At 37.1% G+C, this 24493-nt stretch overlaps 1 protein-coding gene across 4 annotated transcripts in view; it reads right to left on the bottom strand.

The window, feature by feature from the left end:
- Positions 1-24493, bottom strand: part of YAP1 (Yes1 associated transcriptional regulator) — a 96703-nt gene that overhangs the window by 28059 nt on the left and 44151 nt on the right. For all 4 annotated transcript variants that reach the window (XM_049823252.1, XM_049823250.1, XM_049823251.1 and 1 more), the window contains exons 3-4: positions 17014-17129; positions 8629-8742 (exon numbers count right to left, since the gene is read on the bottom strand). In XM_049823252.1, coding sequence (XP_049679209.1) covers positions 8629-8742; positions 17014-17129 — 230 coding nt within the window. The remainder of the gene's footprint in view (positions 1-8628; positions 8743-17013; positions 17130-24493) is intronic.

The raw sequence follows: 24493 nt of genomic DNA on the forward strand, positions 1-24493 counted from the left end.
AAATTTAAAGATTTGTTTGAACAAACAACAACAAAAAAGCTCAGGATCTGAGCATACTATAACTTACTGCTCTTAAGAGTAAGAATGTTTTCGTTAAGGGAACTGAAAAAACCCCTTCAGCTTCATTTGGAAACCAGACAGTTTTTGTGCATCATTTTTGGCTATGGCCAGGTTTTTGAATGGTGCTAGTTTGCAGCACTGCAACAAAGGCAAAAATCCTCTTTGATTAAGTTGAAAAGACCTGTGAAGAAAAAAAAATTACCAGCAGGATTTGAAAGAATGAGTCTCGGAAGTAATAAAAACTTGTTCCAAGTGGCTTTTTTAGAGAGACTTGGTACAACAATTTGTTTAATCAGGATACAAGTCATGTTTCTGGATTGCATTCTTTATAATGCATTCCTGTATTACTTTAAGGAAATCTCAGTTGCAGTTTCATAATGCTGCTGTTACAAAACAACCTAAAAATTAGCACAATAAAATATTCCATTGTTTTCAGTCTCTGGTTAATGTGAGAATCCTGGAGCTTGGAGTAAGGGGGAAACCTGAAACAGACTATTCTCTGGGCTCATCTTGCTGTCTTAAGTGTACAAACAAATCTTAGTGTCTTAGGTAAAAAGGAATATTCACACACTCCTGAGCTGGACTCTTGGTTAAAACAAGATATATCCAATGAAAATATTCTCTATTACAGAAGCATGTCCAAACTACAGATTGATTACTCTGCATTTATCAATTACTTGTATTCAAATGAAATTAGTATTTTTTTTGTTCTTCTATCACTACGGCACCTACTGATTAAAACAATATAAATTAATTTAAAGAGTTCTTAGTTTTCTTTGATAAAGCTGCCATTGTTTTTAAAAATCCTTCTGTATCCTAAAATGCAGAGGTGCAACAGCTGGATTGATTGACCACCACTAAGACTCTATAGCATCCACAGACAGACTCTTAACACACCGGAAACTAAACTGGAGCAAAATGCTGTTGCAGTTGTTCATGTATCTAACTTTTTTCCCCCATAGAAGTTAACAGCAGTATTTATAAAGCACTTTAACTCAATGTCTGCCAGTTTCAGAAGAACTGAAATATTCTGGCCAGCTACAAATGCAAATATAAATGAGATTCAGCAGTAACGTAAATAGCTATAAGAAACTTCTGCTCAGTGAATGCATGTAAACCAAAACATTTGCCATTCTTTAAAAAGAAGTAAGTTTCAATTTTGGAAGTCTAAACAATTTCTTAAATATTTGACTTTATTTCAAAATCTTCATACAGAATGCAACTGACAGTGTAATTATTAGGACAGGAGGACTATGTAGGGCACACTGCATAGGACAGATTACGAGAAGAAACCTCAACTAATGTCATTAAGTTGAAACTGTATGTATGAAACACTGCAGACTACAGAAAGTGCAGGACTCAGCTCATCAAGGACCCACGTCTGTCCACTGAATATCTGGCAAAATATATTTAATGAAAGCTAGTGTGTGCTTTAGATCAAAGTTTAATCAGCAAAGAGTCCACATTAAGGGTATTAGCTGCAAATAGAGTTTCACTGCTTAATCACCACATAGTACTTCCTGGGTTAATTAGGCCAAAAGACAAGCTTCTGTATAACTAATTATAAAACAATGTTGTATTTTTATTTTTTTTTTTAAATGCAGGTTTCCTTCAATTTATTGGAGGGGAAGAAACCTTGTGTATATGTATGTGCACATCTGCATCTTTTTAATCTCTGTCATAAACCCATCAGAAATTATAAAACATGAATTACAAAATGCAGTAAAAACTACTGTAATTAAAAAAATAAAAATCAACAGTATACTGTCAAGAAATGGAGAAAAAATGTTTTCTCTATATAAGGAACTGAAATCATGGTTCAACAGATTGAATTTAAGGAGGAAAAAAGCTGACACTTCTTTGAATTTTATATTATATACGATTAGATATACAGTATATAATTATTGTGTGTGTATACGTATATTTAGATTACAGATAATGAATGATGTATTCAAAACGATGCACCTTCAGTTTTTAACATAGTATGCTCATTAACAGAGACGTGCAAACTGTGGTGTTGGAAGGATATGGTGGAAAAAATGACCCTATTAGGAGTGCAGTTTTCTTTCACTGTCACAGCTGTTCTAGCACAAAACTGGAAGTACGCATTATTTTTATTGGCATAAAGACACGATTACCAACAAACCTCCTTTCTCGAACAGGATTAAATTATTCTGAAAAAAAAACAAACCCCCAAACAGGTACAAACTTACATAAACCCACTGCTCTGACAAATCCTTAATAAAAGTGGGGTTTTTCTCCCCTTTTTATTAGTATACAAGTATTCTACATAAAGGCAATAACTGCATCCTTATGCAATACTTGTGGAGACATTTAAAGATTTCTTCAGGTCTAAATACATGCTGCTTTTGAACAAAACAAGATTTCACTTTGTTATTATGATGAACAACTAATAAGCATTTATTGTCCCTACTGTAAGAGCAGCATCCCCTATTACAAAGGGATGCTTACCAGTGAAATTTCATCTGCCTCTGCAGATTGGCAACGAGCTCACTTTGACACAAGTCACTGGTTCACTGAAAACTGATGCTACTTCATCTGTACACATTCTCTGACACACACACCAAAATACAGAAGTCTTTTCCCCATCCTAAGTGATCTCCTGAAATTTTTCTGAAAAAACAGAGATAGGGAAGTGAAAAATCTAATACCAATAGACCTTTCACATGAGTCAAATCCACTTTGTTTTAGAGAGCATGTAAAGAGATTATGCCATTGTATTCACAGATCAAAACCAACTGTGGCTTATGCTCTGCTTTTGTGCACAAATGGAAGGCAGATCTTGAACTTAAAAAAAATCTGAAATGCCACTGTGACCAGACATAAGGTCTGGGCTTTTTTTTTTAACCACACGAAGGCCAAAAAAAAAAGTTTTCCGGTCTAGGGTTCTAGTTCTATCTTGTCCACAAATTTGCCTCTGGCAAGGCTCCTAAAAACTCATGTGAAGAAACACATATTAAACAAAGTGCCAGACAGGTAAGGTACAAGAAAGCAACACTATGGCATACTTTCTTTGAATTTCTGATACTTAAAAATTAGCAGATGCTCTGAAGCTTAAGCTTTTAAGTACATTTCAAGTCTGTTGTGCAGTTGGGTTTGGTTGTTTTCTTTTTTTTTTTTAATTGAAATGATAAATACATGTTTCAATGAAATCTACAGGTGCATTTTACTTCAGTATTTCCGAACAAGCCCTTTTCATTGTTTCAAAGATACAATGTTCTTATATTACAAAAGAAGGAAGCAGAAAACCCTGGTGTGCATTCTCTATACTCCTACTGTTATCACAGAGTCATAAAATGGTTTCGGTTGGAAGCGACCTTAAAGATCATCTAGTTCCAACCACCCTGCCATGGACAGGGACATCTTCCACTAGACCAGGCTGCTCAGAGCCCCATCCAACTTGGACTTGGAACACTTCCAGGGATGGGGCATCCACAACTTCTCTGGGCAACCTGTTCCAGTGTCTCACCACTGTCATCATAAAAAATCTTTTCCTCATGTCCGATCTAAATCTACCCTCTTTCAGTTTAAAACCATTGCTGCTTGTCTTGTCACTAAAGGCCTTGGTAAAAAAAAGTCTTTCCGTCTTTCTTATTAAGCCCCCTTTATATATTGAAAGGCTGCAGTAAGGTTTTCTTGGAGCCTTCTCTTCCCCAGGCTGAACAACCCCAACTCTTTCAGCCTTTCCTCACAGGAGAGCTGTTCCAGCCTTCTTCGTGGCTGGACTCACTCCAACAGGTCCATGTCCTTCTTATGTTGGGGGCCCCAGAGCTGAACATAGTACTCCAAGGTGGGGTCTCACCAGAGCGGAGCAGAGGGGCAGAATCCCCTCCCTCGACCTGCTGGTCACACTTCTTTTGATGCAGCCCAGGATATGGTTGGCTTTCTGGGCTACAAGCGCACATTGCCAGGTCATGTTGATCTTTTCATCAACCAACACCCCCAAGTTCTTCTCCTCAGGGCTGCTCTCAATCCACTGATCGCCCAGCCTGTATTTGTGCTTGGGATTGCCCCGACCCATGTGCAGGACCTGGCACTTGGCCTTGTTGAACTTCATGAGGTTTGCTTTTATCATCGCTTTTATTCCTTTTCCTACTTGCGTAGCTCCAGCAGCTACTGTACACAGAGCCCCTGTGGCACCTTCCATAATGATATTAAACACTGTCTTGCCTTGCCTTCCCCCTCATCCAAAATTGATACAGAACTTCAAAAAACATTAACATAATCTCTAAGTGGGAGTGATAAAAAAAATCGTGGCAATGATTTAAATCTGAGGTCACATCTTTTGCTTCATACCCTGTATGGCAGCTCCAACATTTGAAAGAACAGAAGGAAAAAGACTGGGTGTGTGTAACACTGGTATGATCTTTAGTAACAAACCTATAAAACTGAAGTCTGGAATAAAATAACAAGAAAACTGAAACAGTATCTTGCTTTATTCCAATTCCTGCAGACAGACTTGTCTGACTACGCTAATGGAGTACTATTATTTAAACACAAGACTTACATTAACCCAATACAGACACAGAAATCAACTGCCAGTTTCTGGTATTTTCCCACTTTGAGTTCACCATCGCATCTTAGAATTTAACAAATTAAGTATCCTCAAAGGGCAAATGATTTTAAGTTGCATTTCAAAAACAAGTCCTATCATCTGCAAACTTAAATAACAGTTAAAATCCCTTTAATGGTATTTGATACAAAAGCCAGTTCTTGGAAACTTGTAGCAATAAAGTTGAATGATTCCAAACTTCAACTGGTTCTAGGAAATTTAATTTTATAGAAAAAGCAGATGTTCTTCTACTTCACCAACTCCAGCCACTCGGAATGCACAGCTGACCTGTTTCCTACTCAGACATTCTTTGACTATCAAGAAAACATCCTAACTTATCTGGAAGGCTTAAGAAAAACAGTAGGATCTGTGAAGAATGACTAATGGACAATAGCAGAAGCTAGTAAAAGACAAAACAGTCCAAAACACAAGGTCAACCTGACAGTCCACCCACCTTAAAGAAACAATCTTCTAAAAAGAGTAATTTGAAGCCCCTTCTACAAGGCCTGCAAAGGCACTGAGAAGGTAGGACAGCATGTTTCTACCAGATGCTCCACTAGACAAGAATCCTGCTGACACAGGCCTAAGAAACACCCCCATCCCCATTCCTTTGATCCCATGTCATCTTTTACGATTGCCTGTGCTTGGCATGAGAAGATCCTCCTTTCACACTTGGTTCTTTCCTATATTTTTGAAGTTTGTGACTTCTCCTAACACAAAACTGTTCTAAAGTCAAATATGTAGACTTGGAGGATCAACATCTGAGCCACAAGACCTCACTGCTGTTTAAGTGGTGTAGCTGAAGACCTCAAGCCCACTTCAAAGATGTTAGATCTGAGTCTTGGAACAAAGTTCTTCTCTTCAACTCGGGTTTGGAGCACTCAGGTTTTAGACTCAGCCTACTCCACAGCCAGGTATTCTGACAGGGACTCTTATCTGATACATTAGTCTTAAAAGCCTGCTCCAGGAAAGAATACATATTAACTGCATCCTTTAATTTTCTGTTTAAAAGCATGAATGCAATACCCAAGTTTCCCTTACCAAGTAAGTCAGTAGGTGTGTCTGCCTAAAACAATTTCTTCAAACTGATCCTCCTTCCTTCTCTCTTTTCTAGCCACATTAATGGAAAATTCCCAGCACTACTTAAATAAATAAAGAGATATATATGCACACCTACTAGAGAAAATAAAGATGAATGCAAAGTTTCTATCTGATGAGGAATATACAGAGATATAAGGGCTGTCTCCCTGGAAGCTAGGCATTCAGAAGCAATAAGGGCAAAGACTCTTCAAACCTTCTGTTTCTGAATACTGGAACAGAAGAGTATGTTTGCACATACCATTCAGTTGCTTTATTGTTTTCAATGGTTCTTCAGATTGGTGAAAGTGGCAGTATCAAGGAAGAAATGAATTTCTCCTTCATCTTCAATCAACATTTATATCACTGTAATAATCAAAAGCTTCAACATTACAAAGATGAATTCACCTAGGATTGCTTCTGAAAGTGTTAGCAGTCAAAAAATAGTGAAAACCAAGCCCTTACATTAAAACAGTGATAGAAAAGAGTATGGTGATCCTCAGGGGGAAAAAAACCAACAGGATTTTCAACCTATATTAGGCACAGAAAGGTAAACTTCTGAGTCATTCACATGCTATTTAGGGTCACAGCACATAGTTGTTGAGGATCTCCACATGATAAATAAATGCAAGGCTCAGTAAGTTAGCTCTGTCAAACAGATTTTTTTCTTTACTGGAGCGACTTAAGGAGGTCACAAGTGAGAAAGCAACAGGAACAAGATTTTGTATTTTCTTGGCTCAAATGATAAAAACATAAACCATAATACAATGCGTACAACTTAAGATTTCAAGGAAAACTCCTTCAAGCTCAACAGCAGCTAGCAGCTTGTCTCTATTTGCCGTCACTCTAGATCAGAAGAGCCCACATGCCTTTTTTTTTCCTTTCCTGCCCCTTTCAGTTACACTTGAGCTCTTTGACTGAAAAGGTCTGGAACAGATTAAAAGTCCGACCACAAAATAAAGAGCCTTGGCGTGTACTCAAGCCTGTCTGGGATACACATATGCAGTGGGCCCAAAAAGGGAAGCTATGCAGCAAGAAACCCTTATGCAGTCTTTTGGATATTTCTAACTTCTTTCAGTTTAACTGCGCAGCCTTAACATTTGATGGAGTTTCAGTATGCACAAGATGAGTAGCTTTTGCCCTTACAGTTAGACCAGAGCATTTACAGGAGTACAAAATAGTTCTGAGAAACAAGATTCATCTCACTCACAACCCCTGTCAATTAAAGCCTTTTCCACACTCCTTTTTAATTCCAGCTCATCATTGGAAACTATAATGTGATACAAAGAAAAGAAAAATACATACCCTGCAAGATTACTTAAGTAAATATAATTGACCTGCCTCTTTTAACAGCAAAAGACAACACTGATTTTCAAAATAACCGCTTCCTTCTCAGCCTTATTCACATATTAAGTAATTGTGAAGTTACAAATTACCCACACACTCCTCATGCAACACACAAACAGGTCTGCAACTCTGGCTGGTGTTAAAGCCAGCATGGACATTTGCCAAAGCTGACAACCTTCAATATACCTTGAGCCCCACCTTTGGGCTCAAGTTGCACAGTGGTTCAACCTGTCTACAAACTGGTGAGCAGTTTATAAACAAAGTGTGACAATCTGGTGTTCTCCATAAGACCAAACGGACGTCTAAAGTAAGCACTCAAGCCTACAAAACAAAAATGTTGAAATTTCTAACAGCCATTTCAGAAAAACAAAACAGAACAGTGACTGTTGAGTTTTGTAGCTCTGTGTTTATACGGCATTCATGGAGTTAATGCCTCTCCCAAAAGGGGCCCACAGTTGTTGTTAGGTCAACCCCTGTAAAGCTTCAAAGGCTTTGTATCCCCTCAGCCTGACCTACTCTGTGATCTGCACACTGTTTTCATTTAGTTGCACCGAGTCCAAAACTAAAGCCTGAAAACCACAATGATCTCTTCTTTTTTTTACCCCTACTGTTTTTTCCATGGCTCTGGAAAAATAACTAAAACCCAAAGAAGTTGAAAATAGTAAGTTATTGGGAAAACAAATCAAGGGCAAATTAATACAGCTAATAAAGCTTACACACACAGGTCATGGCTTTATACAAAGCCTAAAGTTGTAATACCACCTTAAATGAATCAGAACAATCACTTGGACAATCTGAGAAACTAGTTTAGCATCTCTTAATAATATATGCTATTGCTATTCATAGTCATCAGTGCCAATATTGTATTGAAATGTTTGCAGCTCTGCTCTTCATATAGATCAAGAACATTACAAGAAATGAGTTACCAGTTCTATTTTGTTGAATTTTTACATCTAGACCTTGTGCTCCCTAATTTAAGTTACTATTTCTATTTCCAATATTACATAGTCTTTACCCCACAAAAAGATTATTTAAGTAGAAAAAACAAAGCTAATCATTTCTCTTCATCTTGTTTAAAACAAAGTTTTGTCATGATCATCACTGTGACAAGCTGGAATTATAAGCTGGTATACGTTTCAAATGTATTTAAACAGCATAAATTATTATCAGACAATGCCTTCTTTAAGATAGCGCAAAGGAAAGTAAGTATTTGTTTGGGAATTAAAAGATTCTTCTGTGGTAATTTTTGCAATTTTAAAGGGAAGAGTGAGCTTGGCTGAAACTGTCTGTAGGTAAGTAATTTCTGAATGCCACCAACTTTGGGAACTGTATGGATCATACGGCAAAATACCAACCCCTACCATTAGAAACTCTGGTGACATACACTCCTAAAGGATATATGCTAATCCTTTTTATCTTTTTTTAAAAAATAATTATTTCAATAAGGTCTCTATAATTGAAATTAAAATATATTTTAATCGTACTATAAAAAGTTTTCAAAATATGCCTGCAAAATTAAAGCTGAGTGAACTGAAGCGAATCAAAAATTCTGAAGCGAGATGAACTTTTACCAAAGCGTGGGTCAAGCCTTGGGTCTAGCCAAGATGTGGTCTTGTTCTTATGGTTTATGTAGTAAATTTCTCCATCCTGGGTCATAGCTTGTTCCCATCCATCGGGGAGTGGGCCTGCAATATAGAAGGAAGGAGTTGATGGCGGGCTCTTGTTTGCTCCAGCTGAAATTGATCTAAAAAAAATTCCAACATTTTACATATATAACAGTACATGAAACAGAAGAGTTTCAAGCTCATGTCTAACATTTCTGGGATAAGGGCAAGGAAGTGGTGGGTGGGAAATCAAAGAACAGAAAACACTTCTATCATTTTGATTTAGTATTTGGAGTTTAATTTTATAATTTGTTTGCATCCTTACATATCCTTTTGACACTCCCTTTTGCTATAGCATTATAGTACAAAACCAGCAATAAGTCAAGCCTGCCAGAATGAAACCAGCATGAGCACCAGGAAAAAGAACAAGCATAGAGATATTCTACCTCCCATGGGAAAGTTCATCTAGTGATTAAGGACCAGCAGCAGCAACAAGGTAACTCTAATGAGAGCCTGAAATATTCCTCTATCTTTCACAAACAATTTTAAATAGTGACAAAACTAATTTTCCCTTTACCTCATACCATAAGTTTCTGTGAAAGCATTAAAAGCTTAAGCAAGCAAAAACACAAACCTGAAGAACAGGAGGCAAACAGACAATGAGAAAGCAAAGGTAAGAAAACACCAGGAGCAGACATAGAGACACAGTGCTACAAACAACAGTGCTATGCCTCTATGAGCAGGAAGGCAGAGGCAGGGAAACCTACATGTAGGAAATGGTAAAAGGGGAGGTAGGTGAGGGTGTTCTGGAGTCCATAGCCAATGGCTGAACACAGAGCCTTGAGGTGTGTTTCCCTTATGTTCCAAATAGCAGCTCTTGAGGAAACCACCTTTCTTCGCTATACAGTTCATAAACCACTTACTCCCACCTCTATATGGTCATGTACATTCATCTGTATTTTGCTTAGACTGAAAACTATTCTTGAAGTTACATTCATCTCATCTTATCTGGCAGATGCTTTACAAATATATGTTTTTGAATTCTTATACTAACATAGATATGGACTTTCAAAAATATCTAAATCAGATACAGGAAGTTCATGCCTGTATTTCTTTAGATTTAAGTACAGTCCTAAGATGGCATAGCAAACGATCCACTACAAATGTTAAGAATGTAAAAGAAATTAGAACAAGACCTGCTGCAGGAAGCCACATCGTATTTCAACCTCTCCTTCCACTCTTCCTCAGTATAATATGGTAATACACTAGCAAAAGCCATCTGGCTGCTAGACTTGGACTAACAGACCATTCTGTACAATGTGAGGTATATTAAATACGCACGAACGTCATAATTTCACACATGAGATTCAGATATACACACAAAAATATGTGTCTGTATCTGATAAATGCCCAAAGTACCTACTAAATCCATTTTTAAACTACATTAACTCTTTGCCTGTCATTTTGTCCTAAAGTCACGCTCCTGTTGGAAGAATTCGTTGTCTAAAGCTGGAGGGTAAGAGGAGAGGAAGGACAGATTTGTTTGCTTAATGTCAAAAGATGTTCTTAGAGCAATGTCAAAAAGAGTAAAATAATAATTCGAATGCATTCCAGTAATATCCCAGGACAAGAATTTCTTACTGTGGTCTTTGAAGATCCCCTGCAAACTACATTTCTAATTTAAACTCTTTCATTTTGGCTCAGAAAACAATGCCTTTCTCTAGCAACCTCACTATTCCACCATTAGAGCTACAGGTTTTTGAGTGAGGATTACCAGTGATCTAACAGTTGGACATTTCCTTCCCATCCTTAATGCTCAAAAGCTTTACATGCTACATACAAGTAACAAGAGTACCTCAGCTTTTATCAGAGGCTAATGAACAGAACAGACAAGAAAGAGTGACAACACTGCAAAACATTCATAAACCCTAACATACTCACGAATCCTAACACATTCACAGTGTAACAGGACTTTGATGCAGAATTGGAAGCTGAAGTGTGAAGAACCCTATACTTTGTTACCATACCCAAAGACCAGCCAGCTAATCAGTGAGATGCTATTTTATAAAACAGGGGCAACACGAACACAGTGATATGCCCCACATCATCCAAGTGTAGAAGCCAATGAAGAACCAAAAATATTCCTTGACTGCTAAGCCAACACACTGGCCATGTGGGCAGACCTTCTCACTACCATTCTCCTCAAGAGTCCTTCTAAGTCACACATCCCTCAGAGATGAAACTCAGCAAGAAATTCTCTTGAACTGCAAAGCCAAAAAACCCAGCTGGCTCTAGGAAAAAAACAAAACTAGCCCTGGGGTGTCAGTCCTGCTTAACACTGAGTAAAGCGTATACTGGTCCAGCATGTTCCTTTGTAGTAAATAAGAACAAAATGCCTTTGAAGCAGGATGCCAAGAGCTGATCAGTCCACCTACCTGGTGGAACAATACTGCTTATGAGATTCCAGTGATCTGATGAGTACTAGCTTACTAGAGACAAACCTGGGCAAGGTTCTTTTTCTAAATAAAATGCAGAGCTGTGGACAGGACAGGAAAGGAAAGGTCTGTCTGCTCACCTGGCTGTCAGAGTAGCAAGTCTTCCTTGCTAAGTGCCATCAATGGCTGCAGAAACAGAACTTTTCGCTCTAGAAACTTGGCATTAATCATGATGTTGCTTTCTTCCTTGGCCAGTAAACTGCTCTCGTGTTTCTGCTGTTACCCCTACATGTTGAAATGGTAGTTCAAAAATTGATTAGTACTGCTTTCTGTAATTCCTGTTTGGTTTTGTGAGCAGTTGTGAAACCAGAAGACTGTCAAGTCTGATTTTGTAACTGGCTGTCTGACTATGTCTGTATTAGAGGCAAGTAACAGAGGAAAAATGGAAAACCATGGTGAAGAACAGCAGACACATTCACTCAGAGCATCTAGGAGAATTCCTGTGCAATTACATGTCTCTTCCACCCAAAAAGACTCAATAGGAACAGAATTCCCAGCATTAGCTTATGACTTAAGTTATATAAGCTCTATGTTGCTGGTCTTCAGACCTTCTCACTAACATTTCCATAGTTACTGTAGCCCATGTTGTAGAAAACCAGCCATGCTGGGTTTAACCACAAGTCCACTTAGCCCAGGCACCTAGCCTGGGGTGATGGACAGAACTTGTTGCTGAAAGCAGCGCGTTTAGTGATTGTCACACTCTATAAACTTTTACATAAAGCACTGAATACACATATCGACCCAAAAAGTACAGTGGCTATGAATAGTCACTTGGCCTCCAAGTACCTCAGGTGATTTCTTGTGCCAGATTCTGTCTACTTACTAGATGCCCAAAGATCTCTCTTTCAAGTACTTTGCCAGTCTCCCCTTGAACCTTCGTAAACATTTAGCACCAACAATATCCCTGTGGCATGGTCTCCTACTAGTTCTGTTTGGTGCCTCCTAGGTCAGTTGAACACAATCATAACCATAAGCTTACAATTCTATGAAATTATTTGCACAGGGAGAGACAGCCCTTCTAGGGAACTCACCATTTACTGCGGTATTTTCAAAGACAAGGTTATTCAAAAACTAGATTCCCATTTCCAAATGTAAGCGCTCCTTACAGAACTACTGATAAGGCATACCTCTGTAAATAAATATTTATATAATGGTGTAACTTAAATACATGTAATTTTAAAAGTCTGTGTGCGTGTCTCTATTTGGTGCATGTCTCCATTTTTCTGTGAGTTTTTACTTTCTCAATATACCATTTTTGCCATGAAATGCAGAGTCTTGAACAAAAAGCAGAGATCACTGCTGGCAGATAGAAAGCAACAGGAAGAGTAACAAAAGCAAAAATGTAGTAGAGACTCAAACAGTGGTGGGATACAAAGCAGAACTTGCAAGTCCCTACAATTTCTGATATTTAATTGTAAAATAAATGTAAATAAAGATGTATTTTATCAAAAGGTTAACGCATATTAGAGAGCATCTGTATCTAGATATTAAAAGAATACGCATAGACAACCTAGGAACTGGAACACCTATGTTCAACAGCAGGCATCACCTTCACCTAATACAAACACTGATCTCTAAGAACCTTCCTAATCTTTCTCTGTGAAAGCTGAAATTTTTCCCTTCAGTCACCGTCACTGTGATTCCAAAACTTTCTAAAATTATATCAAAGTCTACAAAATTTACCTGAAGTCCACCTTTATTCTGTCAAATCAGTAAAACTTACAAAAAGACACTTAAAAAGGGGGCATTTTTTGCAGATGACGAAAGAAATGAATATTACTGTCACGCAGATACTTAGAAACTCAAGTTTCACAACAGATCATATGTAGTGTTGACTTGTACACAAAGCAGAATTTGTAGTATAACTGGTAACATAGAAATCTGCAACTGAAGTGAGCAAGAATCTAAGAAAAGAGCTAAAACTTGTTTTAGTAATTGCCATATTCCTCCTTACCCTCCTGCCCTCCAAGGGGGGAAAAAACCCTCAAGAGTTATGAATTCGAGTGTCCATTTTCCTGCCAATCTTTAACATAGTACTACAGCCTTCCCCTAAGAGGCAATGGTCTAAAAACTTTCACCAGATAGCCCAATTCAAAACTCCAATGTAAGAGGGAAGACAAGAGGACAAAGTTAGGTAATCTGCTCCAAAGCTAATTATCTAATGTCTATGCACAAGCAGAAGGGGCTAAAGCAGTGCTGTAAAGTATGATTCAGGAAGTAAAAGTATCTGAAGAATGGAAGTATGTAAATACAATTACTATCCCATCTCTGTTATATCAACTGTAATTGTATAAGAAACAGGCATTGTTTACTTTCAAATTTATAACTTTACCTCAGGAAGAAATGCATAGGAGAGGTTCCTCAGAAGAACAATGTACTGTTATTACTTTTTTTTTTTTTTTTTTTTTTTTTTTTTTAACCCAAGACAGAAGAACATAGTTTCTCCTGTAATACCTTTAGGGAAAAAAATGGTTAGAAACACACACATACACAAAATCAGAACATTCAACACTAATGTTTATATACATGTTGCATATTGAGAAGTAACAGGCTTGTTTTCTTTCCGTTATTGATGTGAAAATGCAATCCTATTTCACAGAAGATTAACCAACAAATGCTATCTAAAAGAGCACTGTGTTTCTCTGCATACATATCGCCCAAAACTTTTTAGCTGATTACATGTAGCAAGCTAAGTTCAGCAAGACTAAGACAAAAAAATATCAAAGAACCAAAACAATGGGGAAAAAAATTCTCACTTTTCGCATACTGATGCCCTTCTGTAAAGGTTGTATGCTAACTAACACTCATAAACCAGTTCATTCACAAAATCATGTCAGGAACAGATAAACCTGTTTCAGATGCCTACATTCTTTAAAGAAATGTAACTTACAGCAAGATACCTGGATTATTATCCAGTCTTAGCTGCCTCAAGAGGTGGGATTTCTTAAGGAAAACAACCTAAAAACCTCAACCTCATGCTAAACTATACCTTCCCTGTTTTTATTTTAAACGCTCTTTTGACTTGCCTTCACCCATACTACACCTTCTAGTTTTGCTTTCTTCCCATTTTCCCTTAGCTCCGCTTACCCTATTTATCCAGAAAAGACAATAGGTTTATCTTCAATATGCATTGTTCTGAGTTCTGTTCCCTCTCCCTCTTCAGTTTGTTTTCCTGTTCTTAATTCTAGCTAATGGCTAGAATTCTAATTCAGGCTAAATGGCTAAAGCTTCTAATGGCTTTCAAGACAGCTCCTAAAAATCCTCTCTCATATTTTACGACAGCAACTTTACTCACAAGCTCCTATGGCAGTCTGTAATTAAATATACTGAAACTTGGACAGTAACTTCTGATTAAGGGTTACAATTAATAAGCGCTATACAAGGATGAACCATACAGAAAGGAAAACATTCTCCCTTGTGGCATTTCAGACATTTTTTTGCAAGTCAGTGACCTCCAGCTGTCACAATACTTACAAGTTGGTTTTTCCCAGTATCTTTCACAGAAGGCTCTCAAAGCACTAGGGCATGTTTCACTGCCAGCAATATTTCATAACAGGAAACTTGCCGTCTTAAAGGTCTCAACTTTATTTCCCAGTTCTTGAGGATGAATATCCAAATTAGAATATTAAGTAATCTTATATTTATGATGTTAGCACTCCAGATTTAAGTTCCACTGTGCTGATGTGGTATACAGTTACTTGATTTTTCCATCTCTCTCAAAGATTCTTTACAAGGCCACCAATGAAGCCTAAGTTACCACGAACTCAGTAGTAAAAAGTAACAGAACCAGATATAAGAGACTTTAGTAAAAACAAACATACAGACATAATTTAAAGTTAGTACATAAAGATTTGCCAAATCAGGTATCAGAAGCAGAATCATATCCAATAAATGCAGGTTCAGTATTATTTAATTCAAAACAGACTTTTGCTAAATGCAAGTAAGTTAAGGGTAAGCGGGTGCATCCAAAAAGCCAGTTCCTAGTCATACTACCTTAATGGATTTAAGCTTAAAAAAAGCAATGCCACATAAACACATAACTCAATATACACAGAAGTTCTCATTTCTTCATGCACTTTATCAAATTCAGAGCACTGGGAAAAAAATCCCAAACTTTACAAGATTTTCAGTTCATATCCAATACAATATCATCTGTGAAATTAAAAATAAATGTTCAATGAGCTTGTATTCAAATAAGTGCTTTCTCAAGTCATAAGACAACCCACTTAAACATCTCAACTCTTCGTTATTGCATAAGCAACAATATCTATGCAGGATCACTTGCTTACACACTTACATCTATCAATTACATGTAAACTCTATTTTCTTTTAAAAATAATACTGATTGCTAGATTCTCTTTTAGATTTTTATCCCTTACAACTAACCAGTTTATATTTTTTTTGCTAAGGACCCTTCATTTCTTTCGAAGTACATAAAGTGAATCCTACTTCCCTATCAATATTTTTTCCTCTTCCAATACTTGGAACAACAGAAGATTTGAGGAGTTATTTTAAAACACAGAATTTATGTCAATATTCAAACAGCAAGCATCTAGTTTTAGCACAAACAAGATAAGCCAAAAAGCAAGATAGACCAACGGGACTGTTCCCTTTCTCCTATTCTCTGTTCTTCAGAAGTGTCTCTGCAAAAACATGTCATCTCTATTGCTGCAGGTTTCCTGGGATATACTTACAGAAAAAATAATCACAGATACTATATTTTCATATCAGAGCCTGAGACCTTAATTGCTCTGAATCATGACTTCCTGAACTTCAACAGGACTCTCATTTGTTTCAGGATAATCCAACCTCCTGGCCTAGCCAGCAAAAAGTTTGATTAGCTTCCCCTCTAATACTCAGTCATGAACAGCATAGTTTGGTCACGCCTGCTAATCTTTTGGTATTGTCTGCAGTATATGAATTGCAGCATGAAACAAAGCTGTCTAAATGGACAACAAAAAGCAGCACCAGAGAATAACCTTTGTGAAATACAGTAACAGCAGACATACGCAAAAAACAATCAGTCTGTGGAAAAATGTATAAAACATGAACCTCAGCGACACACAGAAGGTGACAAAGCATAGGGAAGAGTGCGGCAGTCAAACTAGCATGCAACCAAATTTATCTGCTGGCTCTCTGCACTATCAGGACAAGAGAGCTCTGAAATCACACAGCAGATTGTATAGCAAGAACAAGCACATTTTACTGCTGTCTAGTGAGCCCTCCCCCCCGATTAGCTGAAGAACAGTTCTATATTCCAGGAAAAGATAACCAGATTTCCTCAGCTAGAGGAATAATCATCATGATACAGGATTTTGGAAATGATAGGAAAATAAGAGGAAAACCAAAACGTCGCTGCTTCTAAACAAGATTTTCCAGGTATTTGCTTTATTTATTTAGGGAAGACAGGGAAAAATAAGATGTTCATAACAAACGTAGGAAATGTAAATTAACAGGAGTATATCGGGTCTAGTAAGTGAGCAAGGAAAGGCAGAAGAATACTGCAGAAGCACAATAGCTTTAATGTAAATTGACACTAATTTAATGGCAATTCTGGTCTCCATTTTCAGTCAGAAGAAATTAGACAAAAATGCTGCTTCTTTAAATGTTTGAATCATCCATTTGAAAAAATAAAAACACAAACCAAAGAACTACAGGATACTTTCTGTTGACATCATATATATTATACAAATTCTTTTACCTCAAGTATCAGCCTCTTGCTTGGTGCATCAGGCATAACTAAATTTAAAGTTTAAAACCAGAATAACTAGAAGGACAATTGTGAGATTTTGACTCCTTCCCCCACAATTAAAATAGCTAGTGTATAATCTTTTTCATAAATATAAATTTTGCTTACCTGATGCTGAGTTCATGATGTTCTGCTGCACAGAAGGACTGGTGGGAGCTGTAACATTCATCTGGGAAAGCATGGCCTTCCTAGGATCTTGCCATGTTGTTGTTTGATCAATGTGACTAAAACAAAACAAAGCGAGAGTTAGGACAGCGATGCCTTCACAACAATGACCTGCTAGCACAGAAAGTTCAACAACAAAAGGTTAAGCCTGCCAACAATAGTGACATTCAAAATCAAGCAAGAACTGTTTGGATTCTTTCCAAGCAACACAGTATGTCAGGTTTTCAAATCCTTACTCTGGCCACCACCACTTCCCCAACAAACAGCTGTAGTGATCAGAGCTAGAGCAATGGTGAGATGAGGTTCCACACGAGTATCGTGATCTAGACTTGTACTGTAACTAGATGTTGTAGCCTTGAAATAGACATTCTCCTCCTTTTCTCATTGATTAGTTACTTGTCATTTTAAAATCTGACTTCAGAGGCTTTCACATCAAGCCAGTTATGTTTGGAATCTCAAGCACAGTCCAGTAACTTGGCATAACTGAGTTAATTTTCAGTGTCTAGGGAGTTGTAATGAACCAGCTAGTGAGTAACCACTAGTGTTCCCAAACTTTATGTCCATAGACCACATCCTCACCCCCTCACCACTGACAACTGAATGATCTCTCCATGGTAATTTAAGTAACTAGTCACATTAGAGCAGTAATATGAAAGTGATGTACAGCTGCCTTTCAACTCTATGTGAAAAGATGAGGACAGCTGGACTGTCAAGTAACCCAACTAGCCCTCTGCAGAACCTAATTACAAAACTTCGAGAGCTTAGATTTATCTGTTTTGAAAAAACTGGAAAGTACATTCAGCACTGTCATTCACAAAAATATGCAACGAAAATACAGAAGTTTAATGAATGATTACTTCATCTTTTGATTATGTGATTAGCATGTTTGGCTAATGAATAACAAAATGCAGGCTATTCATAACAAACATCAACGTTATCTTGATGCCATTAAGCAACACTGCTCCAAGAAGTACATGCAGACAAAAATAAAACTACTAATACACACTGACTATTGACAACAAAGCTTGTTATTGATTCATTTAGAACTGGTAGCAATTGAGATTCATATACAAATAGTATTGTTTTCAGTTAGAATCCAATGCATCATTAACTTGGTACCATTCTTTCTTTACATTAATAATCCTTACAGTTACTTTTTTCTGGGTTACATGGAATGCCCGTATTCATTTACTTCAGTGAAACCACAACATTAAAATCTGCAATATAAATTCTATCAGTGGTCTGAGTTCAAAACTAGGTACTCCAACTCATACCTCTGCTTTGTACGCATGTCTTGCATTGTGTTGTGTATGTATCTTGGTGGATCAACGTGTATTTGTACTGAATTATCAATCAGGTTGTAAATTTTCCATCGTCTTGTTGGGATTAAATAGTAATTGTGCAGCGACTGTTCCCGATCCACAGTTTCTCTTATTTTAAAGCATAGTCAAGTTTAGGAGCTGGTACTGTATTATTTTAGACATTCTAAAGGGATAAATAATTCAGATTTGTCACCTCAACACTAGCATCTTTGTGGAAACCGACAGCTGACTTTGTCACCCCTCTCCGCACCAACGAGAAAGGAACCTACATAAGTACTGCTAGGATGCAATTCATTTGATCAATTTAATGAACGTACAGAAGGTGAATCAGGCCTATTTTCTCCTTTGAGAAGGGACCCTAAGGTAACTAGGTCAAATACAGTGACATTAGAAGAGATGAATCCCAAACTTTATGTATTTGCATGACCACAACATCCAAGAGCTAATCTAAGACCTCACCATAGGTTAAACTGGATGAACAAAACAGAATATTATTTTCTTCCTGCCCTAAGCAACTAATTGCTATGCCAAGAAACTTACTAACAAAAACCTTGATTCCAATTAATAAAAATGTGCTCCACTGAATTATTAACTGTTTTTAACATGTTCTTTGATGTTCAAAAAATTGGTATTTTCCCCCCAAATAATAAATTTTGTAACTACATCATCATTTCAAACAAGTGACCATGAATAGATACAAATTCAGAAGATCATAAAATGGGGCGGTAGTCACCAAAATAATACTCATGTAGAATTATCACATTCTAATCATTGAAGGGACTTGCTGTTACAAAGGTAGAAGGTATCACTAAATGGCTTTTAAAAAAGTTCTGGTTTAAGATATGTATATTTTACTCCAGCAAACATGCACACAAACAATTCCAGGTCATAGAGTTACAGACACACTGTAGCAGGGTCACAAAACAGGCAGGAGTGTTGCTTGTACAAAAATATAATAGTAAACAAAGCTCTACTTTGTCTGCACGTGGCAACGACTACCAGTTTTTCCTTCTATACAGGAAACCTCCAGTTACTACAGTGTTAATTAAAATGGTGTCACTGCCATCTTACGTTTCCACAATACAGCTCATTTAATACAGGTACTATATTAAGCACACTGTGTCTTTGGTTGTATATGTTTTCCAATAGTTTATTTATAAAACAGGGTACAACATAGTAAAGAGTGCTCTATATGTACTGGACTATACATAAACCTTTATACTGGAGAACATTTTTTCACTTTTCTGCTGGTCAATTTTGCAAAGCAATAAAACCAGGTAAAGATAATACAGACATAAAAACACTGCGCAGTAATGCTTCACAGACTATGTGTTTAAATTACAGTATCAGCATGTGCCACTCCTCCCCTCTATTTCTGATTTGTTGTATTTGCTCAGCTCAGTTCTGGGAATGGTAGGAACTGGGAAAACACCACTGCACTGATAACACATTCATTTATTTCCATTTAACTCCTATAAAAATCTATGTAACACTATGAACTTATAAAATATCTACCTAAGGTACATACTTTATAGCCTTTGTTTTTATATGCTATTTGATCGTAGCGTAAGAAACAGAAGAAAAAAGTTGTCTCACTGCATTACAGAACCATTTTTGCAGTTAACTGTAGGAACACACTGAAAACATTCACCAGTTTTTCCAAACATATCTGAATATGGAATAGATGAATGGACTATGGAAAAGGCAATTTTAAAAGTACCTCCAATTCCTAGCGTAAAGACAGCATTATCAATTCCTCCAGACTGCTTAAGGATATAGTTAATGTTCATATGGAGTTGTTAACACAGGTAACTATTTTAGGCAACAGCAGCTTCCAACTTTTCCCTAGCCGAGTATCACTTGAGAAAAGTCAGCATGTTCCTTACTTGACCAACTAAACTCCAACCAGTAGTTGTCTTAGAGCAAAAAGCCACAGAAGAAAAGTCTCAAAGTAATAAGCAAGCTGATTCTCAAAGTAAGCAAGCTGTTTACATTAAAACCATACTAACCATAAGGCTGGTTCAATAAGACAAACTCTTTGTCCCCTCCCACTCAGCTCTGCGCCTCCTGACCTACATATCCATTTCTCCCACACCTTCCCTCAAAACCTTTGTCTTCAACCCATCAAACCACAGTCCTTACATGTATCTTACCTGCTCCACATCTTGAGTTTTTGAATACTATATATGCTAAGAAGCCACTCAAAACACATCACAACAGATCAGTTCTTTTCCACAACTTCCAAAATCATGCTCATTAACTTAGGGAATACAAAGCAGGCAACCCCCCACTTGAATGGATGAAATGTTTAAATAAATCCTAGTACTACAGGAAGGAAGATCTTAATTTTGTTCAATATGCAGCATGTGCACAAGGGTAACTTACTATAAACACTATGTATTTCACATTATCAAGTTAAGTATTGGAAACAGCACGTTCTCCACAGGTAAAGATCTTTCCTTCTGTTTTCAATAGCAGCACAGAAAAGGTCTAAATGGACATCACAAGAACTTGACACCAACACTAGATTATCTTCCCCTGCACTAAACATATTTTTTCCATAGTAGCTGCATTATATGACAACTGCCCCAATCCTTGCATTCATTATCTTCTATTATGCCCTGAGCCATATCTTGATGAAGGAATACTGTCAACCTCAAAATTTTTTAAAAATATTAGCAAATTATATCAAATCAATGAAACCTATAAATCAGCTATTATGCTTAGTACAGTACTATCAAATTAAACTTAAATTCTACCTACTCACAAACTAGAATCATGGCTCTCTACTGTGTGCACAGAACAAAATGAGTAAATATTCTTGGAATTAAAATCAACATCTCTAGGACAATCAAGGAATGTAAGACATTTACTTCATAGAATAAATTCTCAAATACAACATCTAGCTGACGCTATCTATTATTGTTCATTTATGTCTAGGTGAAGCAATCATCATTAAAGCAGACAGATGTTGTATAAACTAAGGAAAACAACTTAGACTGTACCATAAATATAGGTCTATGGTAACAGGCCTTAGAAGAAAAAAGCTAAACCACCCAGAACATGCTGAACATTTGTTAGCAAATTTATGTCAATTCTGGTATCAAAGAGTGTCCAAGCCATACCACCCGCCACTCTCCACCAAAAAGCACTTTCAAAGTGCTATGCATTACGAAGAGAATCAAGCTGCCTCTCTCCACCCATCCCCAAGTTTTACAATCATACATGAATTATTTACATATTGACAAGAACAACTTTAAAGAAAAATGTTCTCATTTTATGCACACAAAGTGCGTTTCTGCAGTTACCAACAGTCAGAACTTCTAATTGAAAGAAATCTTTATTGGCATTAAATACTATCACATGCCTGAAGATTTGTCAGATTCCATTTCTAACCTAATTTTAAAGAGTTCGTGGTTTGAGCTTTTTGGGGGGTGGTGTGTGGGGGTGTGTGTGGTTTTTTGTTTGTTGTAGTTTAAAAATAAACCAAATACCAACAGAAAAGAAGCAGGAGATCCAGAGACCCAAAAAATCGTATTTGTTACTTTATAGTGAAAATAACCTTTAGATGCTGATAGACTAATAAAATAAAACCACTCCTAAAACCAGAGAACTGACCTGCCTTTGCACAGTGTGATACACCTTCACATTTGTACTCCAGTTGCTGCACTGAAAAGACATGAACTGTATTATGGAAAGCCATGTCAGAAACGAACCAACACATAAAGGACACTCAAAAAAATTAATTAAATCCTTCAAGAAATGCTTACCTAAGAGGCCTTCGGTTTTGATATTCCATAGTATTTATTGCAACTACAGTGTCCCTGTTGGCAAGTACACTTTTCAAGGTATGTTAAGGACTTCATTCATACAACAGAATTCTCAATCATTACAAAACCATGACTCTTTCTCCCTCTTTTTTGCCTTTATTAACATAAAGTCACTTTACATACTGGCACACATCTGCTATGTCATTTGTAGTGACAACCTTCCTCTCACAAGAAAGGATCTTGTCAGAAAAGATATTATTAACATAAGCAGGCCAGAAATTGCTGGATTATTTTACTAAAACGTGTAATAGAAATGTGTCGTTAGGAAGAAAAGCAAAAGACAGTGACCAGATATTTTAATCTTAGGTACCAGATGAACATACTATACGAAATTTCTGCAACAGTAAAAAAACTGAAGAGGTCTGATCTACACTTAAGAGAATACAAACAAGGCAGAATAGATCATCCATCACTTCTCTTTGCATTTGGACATGATTCTTGATAAAAGGACAGTTTTAAAAAATAGTCACTAACATTCAGAAAGACAAGTTGTTCTTCAGTATAAAAGCACCACCATAAAAATGATGCGAGCATCTCTCAATAAATTAATGCTTGTGTTTTACAATGTAGACAAGACATATATTTTATGTCTGTGAGGAAATTATTTCCAGTCTCTAGTGAAGTTGAGATGACTAAGTTTTATTTTGGTTTTCAGATTTTTGGGACTGTTTTAGGAATTCACTGGAAATCTTATTAAAAGCAAAACACAAACACACGCCACTGACCACATCATGACAGACCTACCAAACTGTTGACTTGGCATTGTGTACTTTTTGTATTGGGGATGGATAGGCAAGTGCCTGTGTAACACAAGCAAGCGCACAAATGAAGCTAAATCTAATTATTTGCTAAACTTGGTGTGAAATTTCAACTTTTCATTATATCCCAAATGTTAACTGCTACACTGGCAAACATGTCACCTATGATTCTGTTTCACCTTAAATGACTAAGCTACAGATTCTACTCCTTCCTATTTTTTCCTTTGTCTTCCTAACCAGCTGGTTTCCTCAATCCACATAATGCATGACTTTCTGAAAGGTTTTTCCTTTTATTTCTTTTCATCTAAGAACTTTAAAGATTAGATTAATCATGACCAGAGTGTCTCCTCATAAATGCCATTACTGAATTATTTCAGAGCTCTCACCAGTACATTTTAGTACATCAGGATTTGATGTATGTACTGCAAGTTTGTTGTCCTGGTGGTGCCAGGAGAAACTGAGTATTTCTGCTCTTGAAACAACCATAAATTGTCTCAAAAAAAAAAAAAATCAACTTCAAACTAACCTCTTCGCCAAATCTTATACAAACTTGTCCTGTGCATAGGCAGTGTAGGCTACCTGCACGATACCCATGTACTTATCATTCTAGCAGGCAAAGAAAACAGAGTACCTACTTCTGCAGAGGCCTAACCTCTACAGAAGAATCACAAATGTGGTGGTCTGACCTTAGGGTAGCTGTGAAAGTGACAGTATCTACTAATTCAAGAACAGAGCTGGATGCAAATTCCTAAGAAGGGTGGCAATTGCTAGAAGGCCACAATCAGTCTGACATGTCAGATGGGCTAGGAGACCCCACAGGGGAATTTTCCACAGTTTGGTTTAGAAATGGGATGAAAGAAAAAGTTTAGTGTAGAAACAGCCTCAGCATGAACTGCTCTGATTACCACTCTCAAAACCTGGAGTGTAGCATGCAGAGATTTCTGGGTTATGGCTGATGATGCTCTTAGGATATTACACACAGTGGAGTGGATTCAGCTTTGCCTGAGGGTAGAAGCTGTGACATTCTTTGTGCACCCTTTCTTCTACCCTATTCAGTGGATTTCAAGAATTGGAAAAGATTAAAACATGAAACTAAGTCTTCAGCAATGGGCCATTTTTAATTAGGTGTTGCTGACTTAAAAGTGAAGTACATTTCTTTGCAAATGCTGTACCAAAGTTAGAGATTTATACCTTAAGTAGCATTAATACATTGAGATGACACAATTCTCAATTCTAAGCAGCAACAGTAAAGAGAAAAACCTGAAGGGGAAATGAGGCAGCCCTGCTAGCAATTATCTCTACCCCCAATTCAGTCCTCCATAAACACATCCCTGAATTTGCACCACTACTAGACAAGGAGACACACTTAAAGTGGCCCCAGATCCTTTAAGGACTTTCCAACTGTCTTTGTAAATAATGAATCCAACAAAAGGAAAAACTGTTGGTCACATAGCAAGGAAAATCTCATCTGCTGAGAGATGATAGTCCACCCATTGCTTGGGAAAGCACTATG

The sequence above is a fragment of the Accipiter gentilis genome, chromosome 19 (assembly GCF_929443795.1).
Source record: "Accipiter gentilis chromosome 19, bAccGen1.1, whole genome shotgun sequence".
Lineage (NCBI taxonomy): Eukaryota > Metazoa > Chordata > Aves > Accipitriformes > Accipitridae > Astur > Astur gentilis.